General features: G+C 42.1%; 1 protein-coding gene and 1 pseudogene across 7 annotated transcripts in view; both read right to left on the bottom strand.

The window, feature by feature from the left end:
* Positions 1 to 1,293: 1,293 nt before the first annotated feature.
* LOC101697148 (large ribosomal subunit protein uL30 pseudogene) lies at positions 1,294 to 3,018 on the bottom strand (annotated as a pseudogene).
* A 10,177-nt stretch (positions 3,019 to 13,195) lies between these two features.
* Positions 13,196 to 17,533, bottom strand: part of Tnfrsf19 (TNF receptor superfamily member 19) — an 89,538-nt gene continuing 85,200 nt past the window's right edge. For all 7 annotated transcript variants that reach the window (XM_021236356.2, XM_021236358.2, XM_021236357.2 and 4 more), the window contains one exon: positions 13,196 to 16,136. In XM_021236356.2, coding sequence (XP_021092015.1) covers positions 16,128 to 16,136 — 9 coding nt within the window. In that variant the 3' untranslated portion in view covers positions 13,196 to 16,127. The remainder of the gene's footprint in view (positions 16,137 to 17,533) is intronic.

Genomic DNA, 17,533 nt, shown 5'->3' with positions numbered 1-17,533 from the left:
GATCTGCTGTTGTTAGCATCCAACAAGTTCATATTGATTTGTCTGGCATTTCTTTATTTCTTTATCATTGGTTCTCCTACCTTATTCTTCTATCCAAGTTACTTGCTTTTTCTTAAATAAATATCTGGTTCTTCAGGGAAGCTCTGTGAGTGGTAATTTCTTCCTGTTTTGTCAAATTGCCTGTATTTTACTCTCATTTTTAAATGAGATTTTATTTGCACGCAGAATTTTAGGCTGCCAGTTTCCTCCAGCATTTTGAAGACAGCATTCCAAAGCTGTGTGAGCTCTACTGCTGTGGAAGCCTCTGGTGCCAAGACATCTGTCATCATGTCTAGGTCACCTGCCTGATTGCTTTGAGGATAGTCTCTCTTTTGGTGTCAGTCTATAGGTTTTACTAGTGGATATTTAATACTAGTGGCCAAGGACAGGCTGTGTTGCCTTAAACAAATCCATGTGTGGGGTCCTTGGCTATAGAAACCATTTGAGTCACTAAAGTAATCACTTTCACTCTGACAGCTAATCACACATGATTCCAAGAAAGAAATTCTGCTGGATGGAAGAGGGCTGGTCCTGGTAGCCCGGGACCATTTATGGTGCAAGACCTGGTCTTCCAGAGTGTCTGTTACCCTCGTGAGCTGGACAGAGATTCTGAGTCTCATGAGGGAGACATAGTACTGTTCCCCACATGGGTTCATTCCAAGTTCTTGGGACCTGGTCATCCTTACCTGTGGACAGAGATATAGAGGTCCTCAAGAAAGGTACTCCAAAGTGTAGAGTCCTTAGGGTGCAAGGCCCAGAGCAGGGTCTTGCTTGCCTGGGTCTAAGAGTGGTAGTGTAGGTATGCACATCTAGTCTTGGAAAATGTGCTCTGCTTTCTTTTCCTCATCTCCTTTACTCGTTCCTCCTGCAATTTCCTGGTAGATGTGTATTAAACTTCCTCATCTTCTTTATTCACGCATCCCATCATGCATTTCTCCAGATTCAATTTCCATTCCATTTTTTTCAACTGTATCTCTCTTCTTTGTCATCATTTATCGAGTTTTAAATTGCAATTACAGCAGACCCTCTATATTTGATTAGACCAATAGCAGGTTGAAAATATTTGAAAAAGAAAATGCATCTGTAGTGAATATGTACAGGTATTTTCTTGTCATTATTTTCTAAATAAACCATTAATAAGGCTACTAATTACATAACATTTATATTGTATTGGGTATTAAAAGTAATCTAGAAATGATTTAAAGTCTATGGGTGACTACGCCTAAGTCAGATCCAATTCTTATCCATTTATTTATTTATTTATTTATTTATTTTTGGAAGCAGATACTTTTTATTAATTGGCCAAATCATGAAAACATCATGGTAGATACCTTAGTCCATCCTTCTAATAAGCCTGTTGATCTGGTCTTCCCTATTTCCAGCATTTCCACCTTCCACAAAGTGGGTGGTATTTTTCTTCATTCCACCTCGTGAAGATCATTTGAAGGGCCACAAGAAGTTATTTGCCTCTTTGAAGCGTTTTCCAACAGTATAGATCTCATGAATCAGATCTTCCATGCAAATGATGCCATGTTTACCAAGAGATCGAGCAATCAGTCCATTATCGGTCAAGGCAATTTGCTTCTTACTGATTTTGCCTTACCCACGCTTGTATATTAGTTCATTTACTGACTTCAGGTTGGGGTACCCCCATGCAATATATGGTTCCAAAATTCTCAGCATGTTAATTGAAGCCTTGTTAAGCTTAACAAAGGTACCATTGAAGATTCGGCGAAGGTGAAGAAGCGACAACACCCTGTGGACCTTTGGGCTCACCCACGGACCCCCCAGACCCGAATGACAAGTGCCAGTGTGGATTTTGCGGGTACATAGAAGCTGCCAGCTTTTCTTGCCCTCCTAGCCATTCGACTCTCAGTTCTGTCCATCTGTCTATACTCCTTATGATAGCGCTTGGCTTTTTCATAGATGAGCTTCCTTCTTGCCTTTTGAAATATTTTTTGAGCAAACTTCTTTCTCAGGTGCTTTATCTTCAGCTCTGGAAAATGTTTTTGCTTTTTCTTAAGGGTTTCTGGCACAACAGGAACCTTCTTTTCCTTCTCCTCGTCACCCTCCATGGTTCCAGCTGGCAAAGAGCTCCTACCCATTTTACATAAGGGACTTGAGCACCCTCCATCCCAAGGTATGACTGTACTATAATTTTCATTTTTTAGATGTTCTATTTGTTAAAGATTTTCCAGAATCTTATTCTTCTTTCCCATAGTTTTAAAACATTTTCTTCTTTTGTATGTAATCATTACTGAGCTTTTAGTCCCTCATCTCTTCCAGACCGTGGCTCTGGTATACCAAGCTCTTGGGGCTCTTGTGCTGCCTCTGCCATGTCTGCTGATCTTACTCCTGGGCTCCTTTCCTCCTGTGAGATATCATCACAGATGACAGAAGAGAAGGCTTTATGTGTATCTTCTTAGATGGCCCTGGCTGGTGCCTTTTTCCCTTGATTTCTTCCTTAATGGCTCCTCTTTTCCTGCCAGTGGTCCAGCAGGCCTGTGTGGACAGAGCCTCAGCTAGGAGAGTCTGCTACCATTGCTATCTCTGACTCTCCCGGGCATTTCCCAAGACAGGATGCATCCCAGGCATGGTACAGAGAACACACAGGTCAGGACAAACACTCAGGTACAGGTTATGCTGTCTTATTTGCAGACATCTGCCTCCCAGCTGCGGCCAGATCTATGCCTCTTCCTATAACTCTTGCTGCTTCCTCCAACCACACTGGCCTGGTATCCACAGCCTCCAAAGGCAGAGGCTTCACTGAGGCTACTTCCTTCTTATAGAGATCTGGGGAGAGCCCCCAGAAACCTCCCTCACCTCTGCCATTCTTCCTGATGGTGAAAAGCCAGGACTGCACCAACCACTGGTGGCCCTCTTACCTGCTGAGGGCCTAGAGTGGTTCCTTGCAGCAGTGTTTGGCTCATTGACTCCAATCTAGAAACCCAGTGAATTAAACACTGCCTGTGTCCCTACCCCCCTCAACCCATCCTTCCTTCCATGTTAAGGCTGAATACTATTTCATTGTATGTATGGTTCACATTTATCTTATCCTTCAACCACTGATGGGCAGAGGACATTTTGAGAGAGACAGCCTTTCAGGGACATTTTCAGCTCTCATGTTGTGAATTCTGCAAACTCTTGATAGGACCCTGGAGTTCCTGCTCTAACAGCTCCTAGAAATGGTGGCAGGGACATCACAGAAAGATCCTGTACTTTCCTGTGATAGCAGGAGGAGGAGACCCTGGGCCTCAAATAGAACATCTCCCTCAAGAAGGCACATAGTGCTGAGGAAAGTGATCACAGTAGGAACAGTGAGGAGACGCCCTGAAAGCCATGGTAGTGTCTGTAACTTGAGAGTTCACATGACACAACACAAGGGCCACAGAGATCTTGTGAAAGCTGATTTCTTATTTTATGGAGCAAGGAAAATGGGGTCTGGAGAAGTGGCAGGCGGTGGCCAGGCTCACTTAGGGAGGTGGCAGCAGAACTCAGTCTAGGATCTGAACTCTTTGCATTTTATCTTAGTGTTCATTTTCAGTAGGTCATTGCCACCTCTCTTTGACAATAGTCATTGGGGGCCTGGAAATTTAGGTGAGATAATATCAAGAAATCATTGAACATAAACTCCGGACTTTTATGCATTAAGTTCTCATTTAATTCTCAAAGCTATTGTGTGAAGTAGAGACAAGTTTTTTGTTTTGTTTTGTTTCCATTTGATAATGGAGACACCAAAGATAGCAATGCTGACAGGGTCTTGCAGAAGTTACATAGTCTGGTCAGGATTCATGTTTGGTCCACTGACTTCACAACCTAAGCTTTCAACCACTGCATTGAGTTGCCTCTGTTTAAATCCATCCCCTCTGTTGAGGAAAACTCCCCATGAGTCTGACAGGTTGCTACATCATCTTCAAATACAAACAGACATGTTGTCTAGTATGATGCCAAAGCAACTTCCAAAAATGTAGATGAAGGTCAAAAACAAATGTATCAGGAGTAGGGGGGTGTCACAGCAAGTCAATGACTCAGCCTACGAATGCCTCATCTTATTTAATCATTGGTTCAATAAATACTTGTCAAGCTTCTACTTTGTCCACGTAATACTCCTGTCTTTGGATTTGATAAGGACCAAAGTAGATAATATCTCTCCCTGTTTGGAATGTGATAATTATTTCAGGAGACATATTGTGAATAACAAACATTGTATGTTAATAAATGCTGAGCACTGTGAAGAAAGTAAATACAAGCTGATGGGTGTGTGAATGGGATGAAGTAGGCAGGGAAAGTCCCCAGAGATGGTGCAGGAATCAGCTATTACAGTCAAGAGAAGAGCAAGTGCAAGTGCCCAAGGGGAGAAGAGAAGGGAGCCAGCATGCCAGAGAGCAGCATAAGAGGATTGAGAGGTGGGCAGAGTCTGTCAGGAGTGATGCCTAGGCCAGAATAGCAGATTTTTAATTTATTCTAAGAACCATGGGATTTAAGGAATTTGAGAGCCACTCAATCATTCATTCATTAAAATAATTCATAATACCTACCTTTGCCAACCACTATTCTAGATTAGAAAATGTGTCTTAGTCCATTTTGCATTGCTATAGAAAAATGCCCAAGACTGGGTACTCTAAAGAGAAGAGGGTTATTGCTCACCATTCTGAAAGTTCAAGAGCACAATGCCAGCATCGTGGCAGACAGCACCACGTAGCAGAAGTGTGGAGGGAAAAGGATCACATGTTGAGAGAGGAAATGAGACAGCAACCTGAGAAAGCCAAAATCACTTTATCACAACATGTTGCCATGGCAACTGATCCAGTTCCCTGAGACCTAATTAGTCTGGAAAGAACTAACCAATTTCTCAAGACAAACATGACTCCATCCACTGCGGGGTAGGGGGGGATTCTTCATGACCCCAAATGCCTGTTAAAAGCCCCACTACCTCAAAGTCATTCTGTTGCGAGAATTAAACCTAAGTGTGAGTTTGGGTGGGGCTGGGATAGTAGGGTGGGCCATACTGAAACCATAGCAAAATGTAAAAATGGAAAGGCAAAATTCCTCACCCACAGCTCCGTGGGAAGAATAGACATACTGTATACCTAAACTACGATGGGATTGCTAAAATGGAAGCACTGTAGTGGAAGCTTTGGGGCACAGACTATTCTAAGCTGTGAAGAGCGTTTTGGGGAACTTCACGTAGGCATTGGCTAAGGATCCGAGACTCACAGCCTGAATTCCCCAGGGGCACAGGAGGTGGGGACAGAAGAACATGCTGTGGGTACAGCAAGGGTTACATGTAGAGATGTAAGTGAAGAGCCATAGGACCTGGGAGTGGACTGAGGGAGGCAGAGCAGGAGACAGAGAGGGATGAAGTTGGGCTGGAGAACTGGAGCCTCAGTGCGAAGGGCCTGGATTGCTATGCTGGGAGTTTAGAGGACCTTACAACTCACAGAGCCACTTCTGGGTTAGTGTGGGAGGTACATGATCACAGTCAGATGCCAGAAAGGGCCACGAGCAGTGGTGGCGTGGAATGTGGAACAGGTTGGGGCAGTGTCCGTGAGTCTCTGACCTGTCTGACTGAGGTCACGGACACAAATTGTGATTGTTATGAAGAGTGAGTCCTTTGAAGCCATTGATCTTGCAGCATAGATGGCAGTGCTTCCTCATGATCTACAGAGACAGTGACTTCCTGTCCCTCATAATTCTCTCAGACTGCACACACCTGGGCTGAGTCACAGGAGCACCCAACACATGACCTCTAGTCTGTCTGAAAACTAGGACTGCAGGATGAAATGCGGCCTCACCGGATTTGGACTCGAAAGCCCAAGGATACAGTGGAGATTCTGTAGGTCTGTGTATCTCCATTGGCAAAATGAAGAGGCTGATGATCCTTTACAGAGCAGGGACAGGATTCCTGAGTTCCCCACCCCCAGCAGTTCTCCAGTTCACTGAGGCAATCTCCTCAATATGAGAGCATAGCAGATCACCAAACCAAAACGACTAGGCCAGGTAGTCGTTAAGATTCCTTCTAGCTCTTTCCTAGAGCTGACAGGCAAAGCAAGGGATCTTTTGCTTGTTGTAGCAACCTTCTGAATTCATTCTGCACAGACACGACACCTAGGGCCTCTGGTCATGTCACTGCAACATGGAAAGTCACTTCTAACTGTGCTGAAGGCAGAAAGATTAGGCTTAGGCAGGCAGAAACTCCAGGTTCAAATCTCAGCTCTTCCAGTTACTGGTTGGAAACTTCTGAAAATATTTTTACCACATTGTCTCCCCCCTTTTCTACCATTTACTGAGTTTAGGCCTGGGGATTTCATCTCCTAGAGTTCCCATTTCCTCATCTGTAAGATGGAATTATTAACACTACTTAAAGGACAGGTGGGAAGATCAAATAAAATAATGGATATAAAAGTACTCAGTAAGACCTAAGTTGTTTTCAAATGTTACTCACTGCCATCATGGCTGAGTGTGCTGTTAGGAGGTAGATTCAGTTTTAGGAGATGAGTCCCTGGCGGCGTGCCTTTTGAAGCTATCCCCCGCCCCACACACTCTTCCTGCTTGCTCTGCTTTCTGCCATGGGTTGGGCAGATTTCTTCCACTTGGCCCTTCCGCCATGCCATTCATTGGCTGACCCCTCTGAAACCATGAGCCAAATAAACCTGTCCTTAAACTTGTTAGTGTCAGGTATTTTGCCACAGCAACAGGAAGGCTAATACATGTAGATTCATCTTTGTGGAGGAAATGTCCAGTGCACAAAATCTAGCTGTTAAGTATTGAAAGAGTTTTTGTGTTAAGAAACAAGCCTTGAATAGCCAAATAAATGTTGTGAACTTCAAAGATGCCTGTTGGCTGGGTGACTGCTTATGTTGCCGTTACTTAAAATTTATTTGAAATATATCTTTCTTTTTTTGGAGATATCTCCAAACCTGGGATATCTGTTCATTGGTTTGGATTCATTTTCGATGAAAAATGGATAATGGCTAACAATTGTGCCCATTGAGCTATGGGTTATAGCTGCAGGACAGATCAAGCTTGACAACTCAAATGTATTTAAAATAATGAAGGATACCTTCTAGGACATGAGCTTGTTTTCTTGTGTTGTAGAATTTTTCTGAATTGCTAGCTCCCAGTCTACATTATTCATTGGAAGAAATGTGAAAGTCAACAACTGGGCTGGTTTGCTTAGGAAAAAGTATGTTGACCAAGGAGTTAAATGTCCTGAGACATGCTATGATCAGGATCCCAAATCCCAAAGCTGGAAAGCTATAGGGTGCTCTTGTTTAGAATGAAAATAGGTTTTTCTCCTAAAGTGCCTTATAAGATCAAGTGAGTTGGGTTGGCTTTTCAGGAAAGGAGAAGTTATGCTTGCAGGACTTTGCTTTGAGACTTGGGGAACAAGTTCCTACTGGACTCAGGAGAAGGAGGCTTGAGAACTGCAGGAGAGAGAGGCTCTTCTTGGATTCTGCCTGAGTCACTTGGAGGCCTCAGGCTCCGTCTGGGCATCCTTCTCTTCACCACAAAGGCAGCCCATTTCCTGGACTCATGAAGAGATGGACTAACTACAAGGACTGCAGCTTTCAGCCACTGAGACCACGCACACAGGGTGTTCTGCACGGTTGACGACAGATGACAATACTACATTCTAATGCAAGGGCTCATCACAAAAGAAGCCATTTTGGCTATTCTTCCAGAATAGAAGCACCGCTTTCTTCCCCTTGTTCTCCCTGAACTAAGATCTAGTCATCATCTAGATTAGAACCAACTAGAGCAAAGCCTTTCCTCTTCATCTTCAGTGAGAGGTGAGTCCACACTGTGAACGGGAGTGGAGAAGGCTTCAAGGCAAAGAATTAGAGGGGGTGGGGATAGGACACAGGGGAAAGGGCAAAAAGCAATCTTTGTCTGAAGGCAAATGCGAGAAGTTGTAAAAGTTTCAGACCGAAGCCTGGCCTGATGGTGCAACCCTGTAATCCCAGAACTCTGAGAGGCAAAGGCCGGAGGACAAGTTTGAGTCCAGCCTGAGCAACTTAATGACTTAATAAGACCTTTCCTGGAAAATAAAAAGTAAGAAAAGGCCTGGAGATGGAGCTCAGTGTGAAGGTCCTAGGTTTAATGTCCGGTATCAAACAAAACAAAATCAGACACCAAAAAACAAAACAAAACACCAATTCAGGCTAACAGATTGCTGGGCTACTTCTAGGCTTTATGACTTGGGCTTTTAAGAAACACTTGAACTCTTGAGATTCTCCTAGTTTACCCTACAGAAAAAGCCTCCCTCATGCTGCTACACTGCACCTTTGGCCACTGGTGTCTAGCCTGGGGAATTATTGGTTGATTGATTAGTCCCTATGCTAGGTAGAGCTTTCCAGAGAAAGAGAAATGTGTGTGTATGTATGTCTATATCTCTTAATCTTCTGTCGATCTTAGCTTTCAACCTATCTATGTATCTATCCATCATCTATCTCCTCTATGTATCTATCATCTGTCTATCTATCCATCTATCTATACCATTTCCCAGAAAACAAGACCTAATCAGAAAATAATCAGTCTTGAAAAATAGAGATAAAAAATGCCAGCTCTGATCAGCGTCTTCTTGCCTTCCCTGCCTTACAGAGTTGCCACCAAGGGAGTAGTGACGGCAGATGAGGTTTCCTGGGGATGCTACTCTGCAGATGAAGAACAAACAGCACAGACAGTGGTGTTTCTGAGACAAGTTAAGGGTGAGAAAAAAAAGGTCAGGCGAGATGTTAGCCCTCAGTCAGGTAAGGATGGGTGGTTAAGACTTAGAGATGGGGCTACTCAGGAGGCTGAGGCAGAAGGATTACAAATTTGAGCCCCACCTGAGCAACTTAAGATGCTGTCTCAAAATTAAAACTAAAAAAAAAAAAAGATCTGGAGGTATAGCTCAGTGTGACAGCCCTGCTGTGTTCCACTGACAGTAACACACACACACACACACATACACACACTCATTCACACGCACAGATTTAGAGATAGGTGGACAAACACATTTGGCCCCCAAAGCTGATGCAGACCTGTAGGCAGGGCTGCCTAGCAGGTTGAGCAGGACCCTGAATCTGAGGCCCAGGGTCAGGGACCAAAGGCCAGGATGGATGCTCAGTGCTGCCATAGGCTCAGGAAGGGCCAGGCCACAAGAGTGGATGTCAGCCTGCACCTTCTCAAGGATGTGGGTGGAACGTCACTTGGTGTTGGCAGGTGCTTCAGCCAAGTCCTAACCCTGCGTTTGATGCTCAGCACTGTCCACTGGACGTTGGGCCTGGCCCAAGTGACACACATGATAGAGGGTGAGCTCAGGCTCCCATGTTCAGTAACTACCAAGCTTCTGGAAGGCTAGAGATTTCAGTTTTTATGTCACATCCTTTGCTTAACCTACAGCTACTACTGATTCATTTTAGTTTCTTATGTACTACTCCTGGGTCCTTAGGACCCATAAATTTTATTAATTTACGCTAAATTTTTATTTGTAAACACATTACACAAGTATTTGTAACATAAAAAATTAATTCTCAAAACACTTGGAACAAAGTTTCTTACAGCACTGATTACAAATTGGTATTTTACAAGTGTCACATTGGGTAGCAGTTTTTCTGTCCTTGCTGCTAGGGCATACGGTGCATCTTTTGCTTTTGTCAGTAGGTCATCTGGGTTTTTCTGTAACAGTAATCTAGTCCCAGGATTTCTACTATGAGTTTTTGTACTTTTGTGGGCACTTTTTTAGTAGTTATTCTAGAATGCAGATTTTCCTCAATTAGCTGCATCCCAAGGGTTTTAATAAAATCAAAACATTTTACAATTTCACTGCACTGTGCCAAGTGGTACAATACACAGAAGCTAATGCCTGCAACAGTTAAAATGCATAAAAAATTGCTGTGGTCAATGGTTGGTTCTTCTTGACATTGAATACAATGTACATTTTCCATTAAAAGGGTCAATTCCAGATTTTGTGTCATTATAAAAGTGAGTAATTTCAAGTTTTTTGTTTCTTTGTCAACAAAATCGCTGTGGTGCAAACTTGATATTAACATGCCACTTTTATCTTTATTTGATACATATGAAACTAATGTGCTGATAGCAGAAAATGCAAAAACTAATGACTGAACAGTTCTTTTTTTTCTACTAGGTAAAAATTCAGGTGGTATAGCCCTCTTATTTTTTTCAGAGTGCTACATCAGTCAAGTTTTTCTTTTTAAATTCATCAAGAAGTTCCACTGAGCCATACCAACTGTTGCCTGTAGTATTTCTTCGAATACCGCCAACACACTCCCCAAGCCTGAGAAGCACTGCTGGAGGATTTGGTGAGGTGAGTTTGGTTGTTTTAGCTGTCTACCTCAGCACCAGCACATATTTCTGCATTTAGCAAATAATGAGTCTTAGCCACAGGCGGAATCTGTATTTTCCTGCCATCTTTAGCTGGATTGTTAGGCATAAATGTTCTAAAACCGCATTTTCCTCGAAATGGCACTAGCATCTCATCTACGGTCATGTGAAATCCAGGAGAATGGCATGACTTTGACCTGCTGACGAATTCATCACATAAGTCGGAGACAGCAGCTGACTTATTCATCTTGACTCTCTCTCTCTCTTCTAGTTTTGACATTATCAAATCGAAGGTAACATACTAAAAATGAAAACTGAGCCAGACTCGGAGCAGTGTGCCAAAATGGGTCTTCCTGTTCCATCTGCTGCCCGCTCGAATGGCTGTCTTCAGGGCCAGACTTAAAAACCCTAAAAACCCTATAGAAACTTAGTGCTTTGACACCAGGAAAAAAAGTGATTCTGTAGTTACTACCAGGGGTCCTCAGCACCCAAAATATCCTTCCTTGTAGAATCATAGACACTGAGCATGAATCTCCTGTGTGGTGGATCAAGCACTCCCCATCCTGGGAGACTAGAAAGGCTGAGTTTGCAATGTTGACAAATTAAGGAACACAGCCCTTGTAAAGACACGTTGGGTCCTTAGGACCTGTTGCAGTAGCTGTGGGTTAAAGTTGGATCCATCCTCTGGAGGTGCTGGGCAAAGCCCTGACCAGGCTGAGGACCCTTGTCAGGCTTTAGCTGCCTCCCCTGGACCTCCTGCTCTGGCCACACACACTTCACTGCTCCTCCCTCAATCTGGGCATTGCTGCGCAGTTCCAGCTCTTTGGAGGTCTCAGCTGCCTTCAAGGCCTGGGCAGATAGCATTTCCTCTCTGCTCTGGGCTCTTTCCAACTGCCCCAGAATGCCTCACCCCTGCCACCCAAGAATTCGCACTTGCATACTTACAATTCAGACCTACTTAATAAACAGTTAAAAGGCATGTGATTCTCCCACTTCTTAGTCTCTGCTTCACCTCTGGCATTGCATTTGGAATGGCAAATGCACTGCACCATGATATAAACCTGCTGAATGACCAAATTAAGGATGGCCTAGGAAATGGTCTCTTATCTGAGTGAGCCTTTGGAGAGGAATTATGCTCGGATTCAGAACTTCCAGGGAAGCAGCTGTGTCTGATGTGCTAGGTGGGGCTGTGATGCCTGGCTGGGCGGGGGGGGGGGGGGGCAGCCTGTCTCTCCTAACCTGCCCTTAAAGGAAAGTAGGCAGGGCAGTGTTCACAGATCTTCTGTTGACTATAAATAACCAACCCAAATGGAGGGAAATCCCTGGCACAGGTAAATGCCACCCTAAATAAAACTGAGAGATACAGCTCTTTAGGTCTCACGTAGGAGTAGCTAATGCCATTAGAAATCAAGGAGAAAGAAGAAAGGAAGACAAAGACAGATGAAAAGAAATGATCCTGTCCTTATTGAGGAATAATTGAAACCTACTTCAGAAGAACACCGTGGTTCTAGAGAAAGTGGCTTTACTGGAAAGAATTTAAAAATTCAAGTCTTCTGGCAAGGTTAGTTTGAAAGCAGCCCTAAATCACACTGATTGAAATACCACTGGTGGTTTAGGAAATGACCTGGGCTTGGCCTGCTCGTCTGTGGAGTAGAAGGCTGTGACCTTCCTCTGACTCAACTATGACATAACTAATATTACTGTGAGCTGTTGATTTAATTCAACATAATTATATCCATACAATCACCTACCAGGTCTCTTTGAAATTTGTTAGATAGGGTAGAAGGTTTTGGAAATTCTCAGACCACTATTTAGTTTCAAGATGATTGATGTGATAAATTTAAGCTCTACTTACATACCTCATTGGTGCCAAATCGGTTTTTAAAAAATTAGGCAATACCTTCTCAAGTTAAAAGGAGACAAATTCATAGTACCAGGTAGCCAGCTGCAGAGATCTCAGTAATGGTAGGAATGATGAAAAATGCTGTTGACAGTACCACAGAATGCTTCAGACCTCCTGTGAGAAGCTCATGAGCTTTGAGTTAGTTTTCTCAGAGAGCTGCTGGAGTTACGGTTTATCCACAGCTCAAGCAGTCTCTGGAGGTCCCAGGAAAGTGCACAGGAACTGAGGGGGGCGGTGGGGCTGGGTGGATGTGTGGAAGGGGAAGCAACCAGCATACTTTCGAGACAGAATCCAGTGCCATGAACGGCAGAGACGGCGTGGTGTTACTGTACTTTAAAATTTAAAAAATAATTCTTTTTCCTTCCAGGGAGTTTAAATGCCTCTTTGGAAATCTAGTAATGGCCTTAAAAATTTTACTGAGGGAAAAGAAGGAAGAGGTTGAAAAAGAAGGAAGGTAGCACAAGGAAGGAAATGCTGTGTGTATGTCCTTTCCTGTCTTCCTCCCACCTTCCTTTCTCCCCTTCTTCCTCTCTTCTCTCCCCTCCCTTCCCCTCCCTCTGTTTACTCTTCAGCAGGTGGGCACTCAACTGACCTCTGAGAAGAAGGGACACAAAACTTATTGGATTTTTTTAGTTCTTTCTCTCTTTGTGTCATAAAATGAAGAAAAAACCCACTGAGATCCTGAGGTCATAATGAAATCTTGATACCAATGGGTTGTTTATTTTTGTGTGTATTAACTTGTTTTTCTTTGATACCAATGTTTCTCAAGGTAACTCAGGGCATCTTCCTGTATTTTGACATATCTAAGCAACATAATCAGATTAGTAATGATTTTATATAAGAACTGGGCTTTGTGTGACCCTCACATGGCCTCTGGCAAGAAAAAGAATACCTGCATCCACAAAATCATTTTCTTACAACATGTAAGAATAACTAGTATCAATTTTATTCACAAATAAGAAAGTGTAACAAACTACTTGTGTAGGAAAATGACAATTTACAAATTCCAGTATGCAAAAAGTTATAATGAATTCTAAATTGATACAAACTACCTCAAAGCAATGTCTTTGTTCCTTTCATTTTCCTTTCTTTTTCTTTGCCAGCACAGATGGCAGGGCTTCATCTAAGTGACAGCAACATTCACACTTTATCTAAAGTAGAAAAGTCCATATTTTAGAAATATGCTCCATATACATAAAATTTAAAAACCATGAGTTGCTGTGGTTATTCTTGAAATCCTTGTAGCTTCTGCACCGTGTGAACCAGCAAAGATGCCTGGACTGTAGATCTCTCCAAGTGGGTGTCTCCACATGAGCGCAGTAGCAGCAAAGCTTATGGTGCAGGGCAGAGGGTTCCAATAATGGGAAATGCAAATTGGATTATTTTCTCAAGTGTTCATAAAGAATGTAAAATACAATACTATTATATGTTTCTAGAGTAGGTAGTGGTAAGGTGTCTCTCCATTTGATTAAAAAAAAAAAAAGCACAAGAGTTTTCAAATGCAGTATTCAAATGAAATCACTTTTCAACCCTAAGCCCTTCTCTACTGATTAAAAGTGATGTTTCATGATTTGGGGCCAAAGTCTCAATCCCATCAGTCTGGCTTTCTTAGGAAGTATCTGTGTTTGAAGTGAATCAGGGCTGTGCATATGGAAAATATATTCAGATTACACAAGGAAATACCACCCTACCGACTTTGATCACCCCTCTTGTCATAATAGAGATGATCAGATTGCAAACAGTGACACACACATGTAAACTGTAGGGAAGCCACTCAAGGAAACTTGACTTGCATTTTCATAAATGCCTTGTAGTCAAATCCTAAATATTTTATAAGAGTTTCCTAAAGAGAGTTCTCATAAGAGTTGGTGACTACCGAAGTTTAAGAACCACTGCCTCATGCAAAAAAGAAAACGAAGAGAAAAAAAAAAGAAAACGTCAGTCAATTATGACTGGGCAGTAGGATGGTATCAAAGATTCTGGGCTTCTCATTTCCTACTTCTGGTAAAGGAATTGAAATCATCGAGACGTAATCAGACACAGGCAAACCACTATACCCACATTAGCACCTAAAATTATGTGGACAGAAATGGCCACAGGGAAGAAAGAAGGCTCACCAAGTTTTACTAATCTCTTACAAAGAGAGAAAATGTTGAGGTTGTAAGTGAGAAGATAAAAATGATGTAAGAAAAACAGATTAATTTTAATTTTCAGTTTAAATGTTCGTTAAAAGATACCTACCGATTTGGGCAGGGAAATTTGCAAACAGATACCTTAGCGGCCCTTTAACACACGGACATGTACATGTGCAGGTCTGTTTATTTTTGTAAGTGTACATGTGGCAGAGCTAAAAGCAAGCAGTTAAAAGACAAAGGCAAAATCTAATCACGTAGGTTGTAACAGGAAAATAACTGTCCTGCTCAATTAAGTCTTCTCTAGGGCATAAAGATGAAGAGCAAATGAGGCATCCCCTGCTTCATGACTGGACTGAGTTCATTTTTTTTTTTTCGCCTGAGGACAAACTGGTGCAACATGCAGAGATGGAATACTTTAACAGAAGCCTCAGACACTTATATCCAACATCATCTGACCACAATAGGAGATTATGTGTTGAAAAATTCTCCAAGATCTGAGGGAACACAGTAATGTCCTGGTCAAAATGTATTTTGCTAGTTCTCCTAAATAGCATCTACAAATTGCGCTTTTCCTTCTGGTTCTAATATCAAGTGTATTCTTGCCAAAGACTACTTCAGTAGTAGAGGAACCTGATATGCTGAAATTTCTAAAGCCTGTAGTATAAGATACAATGCAAACAAGGTCACTATGTGTATAAATGCCTCTTTTCTATAAAAGAAATCCTGGACCTTCTACACTCAGACCCAGGGGCAGATGTAACAAATGCTTTTGTGTCAACTCATTTTAACACGTCTACACTAACCTGTGCATCCACATTCTAGAATACGTGTGTGGTGTTTTTTTTTTTTTTTGGTACCGGGGATCGAACTCAGGACCTTGCACTTGCCAGGCAGGCTCGATGCCACTGAGCTAAATCCCTGGCCCTGTTAGTGGTTTTGAAATCAGGGTGAAGGGCTGCCCTTTCCAGACCACACTGCGTAACCCAGGGCCCTTTTCCTACCAGCACTAGTGGGCATCCATGAGCTAGAGTCCAAGGTCAGAAGTGTAGGTTCTGGAAAAGCGCTGTTCTCCTCCAAAACAGCTAATTCCTGGTTAGGACTCTTGATTTCATCTAATAAACCTAAGATTGAGGCAGGTGGTTCTAACCAGTTCTAACCACCTAAGCCAATTAGCCTCAGATGATGAAAACATGATCTTCCCCAAGAGTAATACTCATTTTTGAGCCCACCCTATACAAAAAACATCCTGAATCTGACATGGACTTTTAGCAGGATAACAAGCTGTATACGATTAGTTTTGGAAAGAAAATGTCAGTGACAATTTATACTCCTGGTCACCAGTCTTGTAAAATCATACCATGAAAATAGGCACAGATGTCCTGCTGTGTCTTGTTATACGTCCACAACTGCAAACTCAACTCATCAGTCTTTGAAGTCACCCTTGTATCCAAGAAGCTTTTTATTCAGGGAAGATGCCCAGGATTACCAGTCTGCCTGGGGACTTTTCTTGCTTTTCAGTGAGGTTTCAGCTTACAGCTGGTCTGGCTCAGAAACAACTGGTTGAAAGGCTGAAGGCTAAAGGCTTAAACTGCCGTCAGTTTGGTTCAGATTTATTTTTCCCCCAGAAGCCTTTGCAGGGTCCAGACTGCTCAATCCATAAGTGTAACGGGGGGTGCCCTTTATGATCCACACACATTTCTATTGCTGGAAGATGATGGCCTTTAGGCTTCCTAAAACGGCAACAGAAGGAAAGCTTCAAAAACAGTACTTTACAAGTTAAAGCTGCTACATTATAACTTGAAAAAATTATTATGCATAAGTATTATTAGTACTATCCACAAATTTAATAACAATGGGCAAAGAGCTCATTTAATGGCATCCCCATGTACTCTGAGAATAAAATGAAAGTTTCTCTAATAAATCATAATTGATCAATATTTGCCAATGTTACTTAAAAGATGATAATGTAAACTATAGCAATCACAAGGAATTAATGAACAATTCTTCTGCTGATTTTCAATCTCATTTAAAGCTTGTTTCTTCTCTACTGGGCTCCTTTAAGGCATTTGTAGGTAATGACTATAGGATTCTGTATGCCTTTCTTTCAAAGAACAAAGATGATAATAAATAGTATCTTCATCTGCCAATTTAGTCTTTACATTTAAAATTTCTACCAAATTACTGAAGGGCATTTGGAAATAGTTTGGGGATGAAATTTCTCTTATAATGATCTTCCTGGAATATTCAGAATCTTCATAGTGCAAATATCCTTAGGAAAGTAGAACTGTTTGACCTGCCCTTATTACAAAAGGTACTGACCTTACTTCAGGAAGGGACAAGCTAGAACCAACTGAACACCACTGGAAGGGAGTGTGCTATGGTTTAAATAGGCAGTGTCCCCAGTGCAGCAATATTCACAGGTGGGGCCCAAAGACATGGCAGTGCTAACCTTATCAAATGGTTAATCCAGGGATGAATTCATCAGCTGAATGGGCTGGCAGGAGGCGGGGCCTTGCTGGAGGAAATACGTCACAGAAGGCATGACTGTGAAGGGTGTATCTTTTTTCTGGTTCTTCCCTTGACCTTGCTTTCTGGCTGCCATGAGAAGACCAGGCCTTTCCAACATGATGTTTCTGTTTGGAGCCAGCCAAACATGGACTGAAACCTCTAAAACTGTGAGCCAAGTAAACCTTTCTTCTTTTAAGTTGTGTATGCCAGGTATTTTGTACCAGCAAAGAAAGGTGATTAATACAGAGTAAAAGCTTAATTTCATGCATTAACCATCCACTAATTTATTCACTGCTAACTGGCACCAATGGCATAGATATATTTATGGAAAAAAATCTTTCTAGGTCTAAAGGTCTTCTCTAGGAATAAAAGCTTCTGAAGTCCTTTCAGAATGATAGGAGGTGGTTTTTATCAAATATGTTGATCAACTGATGTAATAATAACCACATTAACCCCTATAATGAAAGGCAAATTAACCTCACTTTGCCAACATGAAAAAAATAGAGGTTTTAACAGATTGGAAAACTAGAACCCAGTTCTCTATCTTTGTTAAAATTCTTTCTATTTCTTTATGTTAATATTTAAAATAATGGTTAGAAAAATAATGTCAAGAAACACT

Source organism: Heterocephalus glaber, unplaced genomic scaffold, assembly GCF_053883595.1.
Source record: "Heterocephalus glaber isolate CG9 unplaced genomic scaffold, H.glaber_assembly_v1.0 deba00001719, whole genome shotgun sequence".
NCBI lineage: Eukaryota > Metazoa > Chordata > Mammalia > Rodentia > Bathyergidae > Heterocephalus > Heterocephalus glaber.
This window is presented reverse-complemented; position numbering and strand designations above follow the sequence as displayed.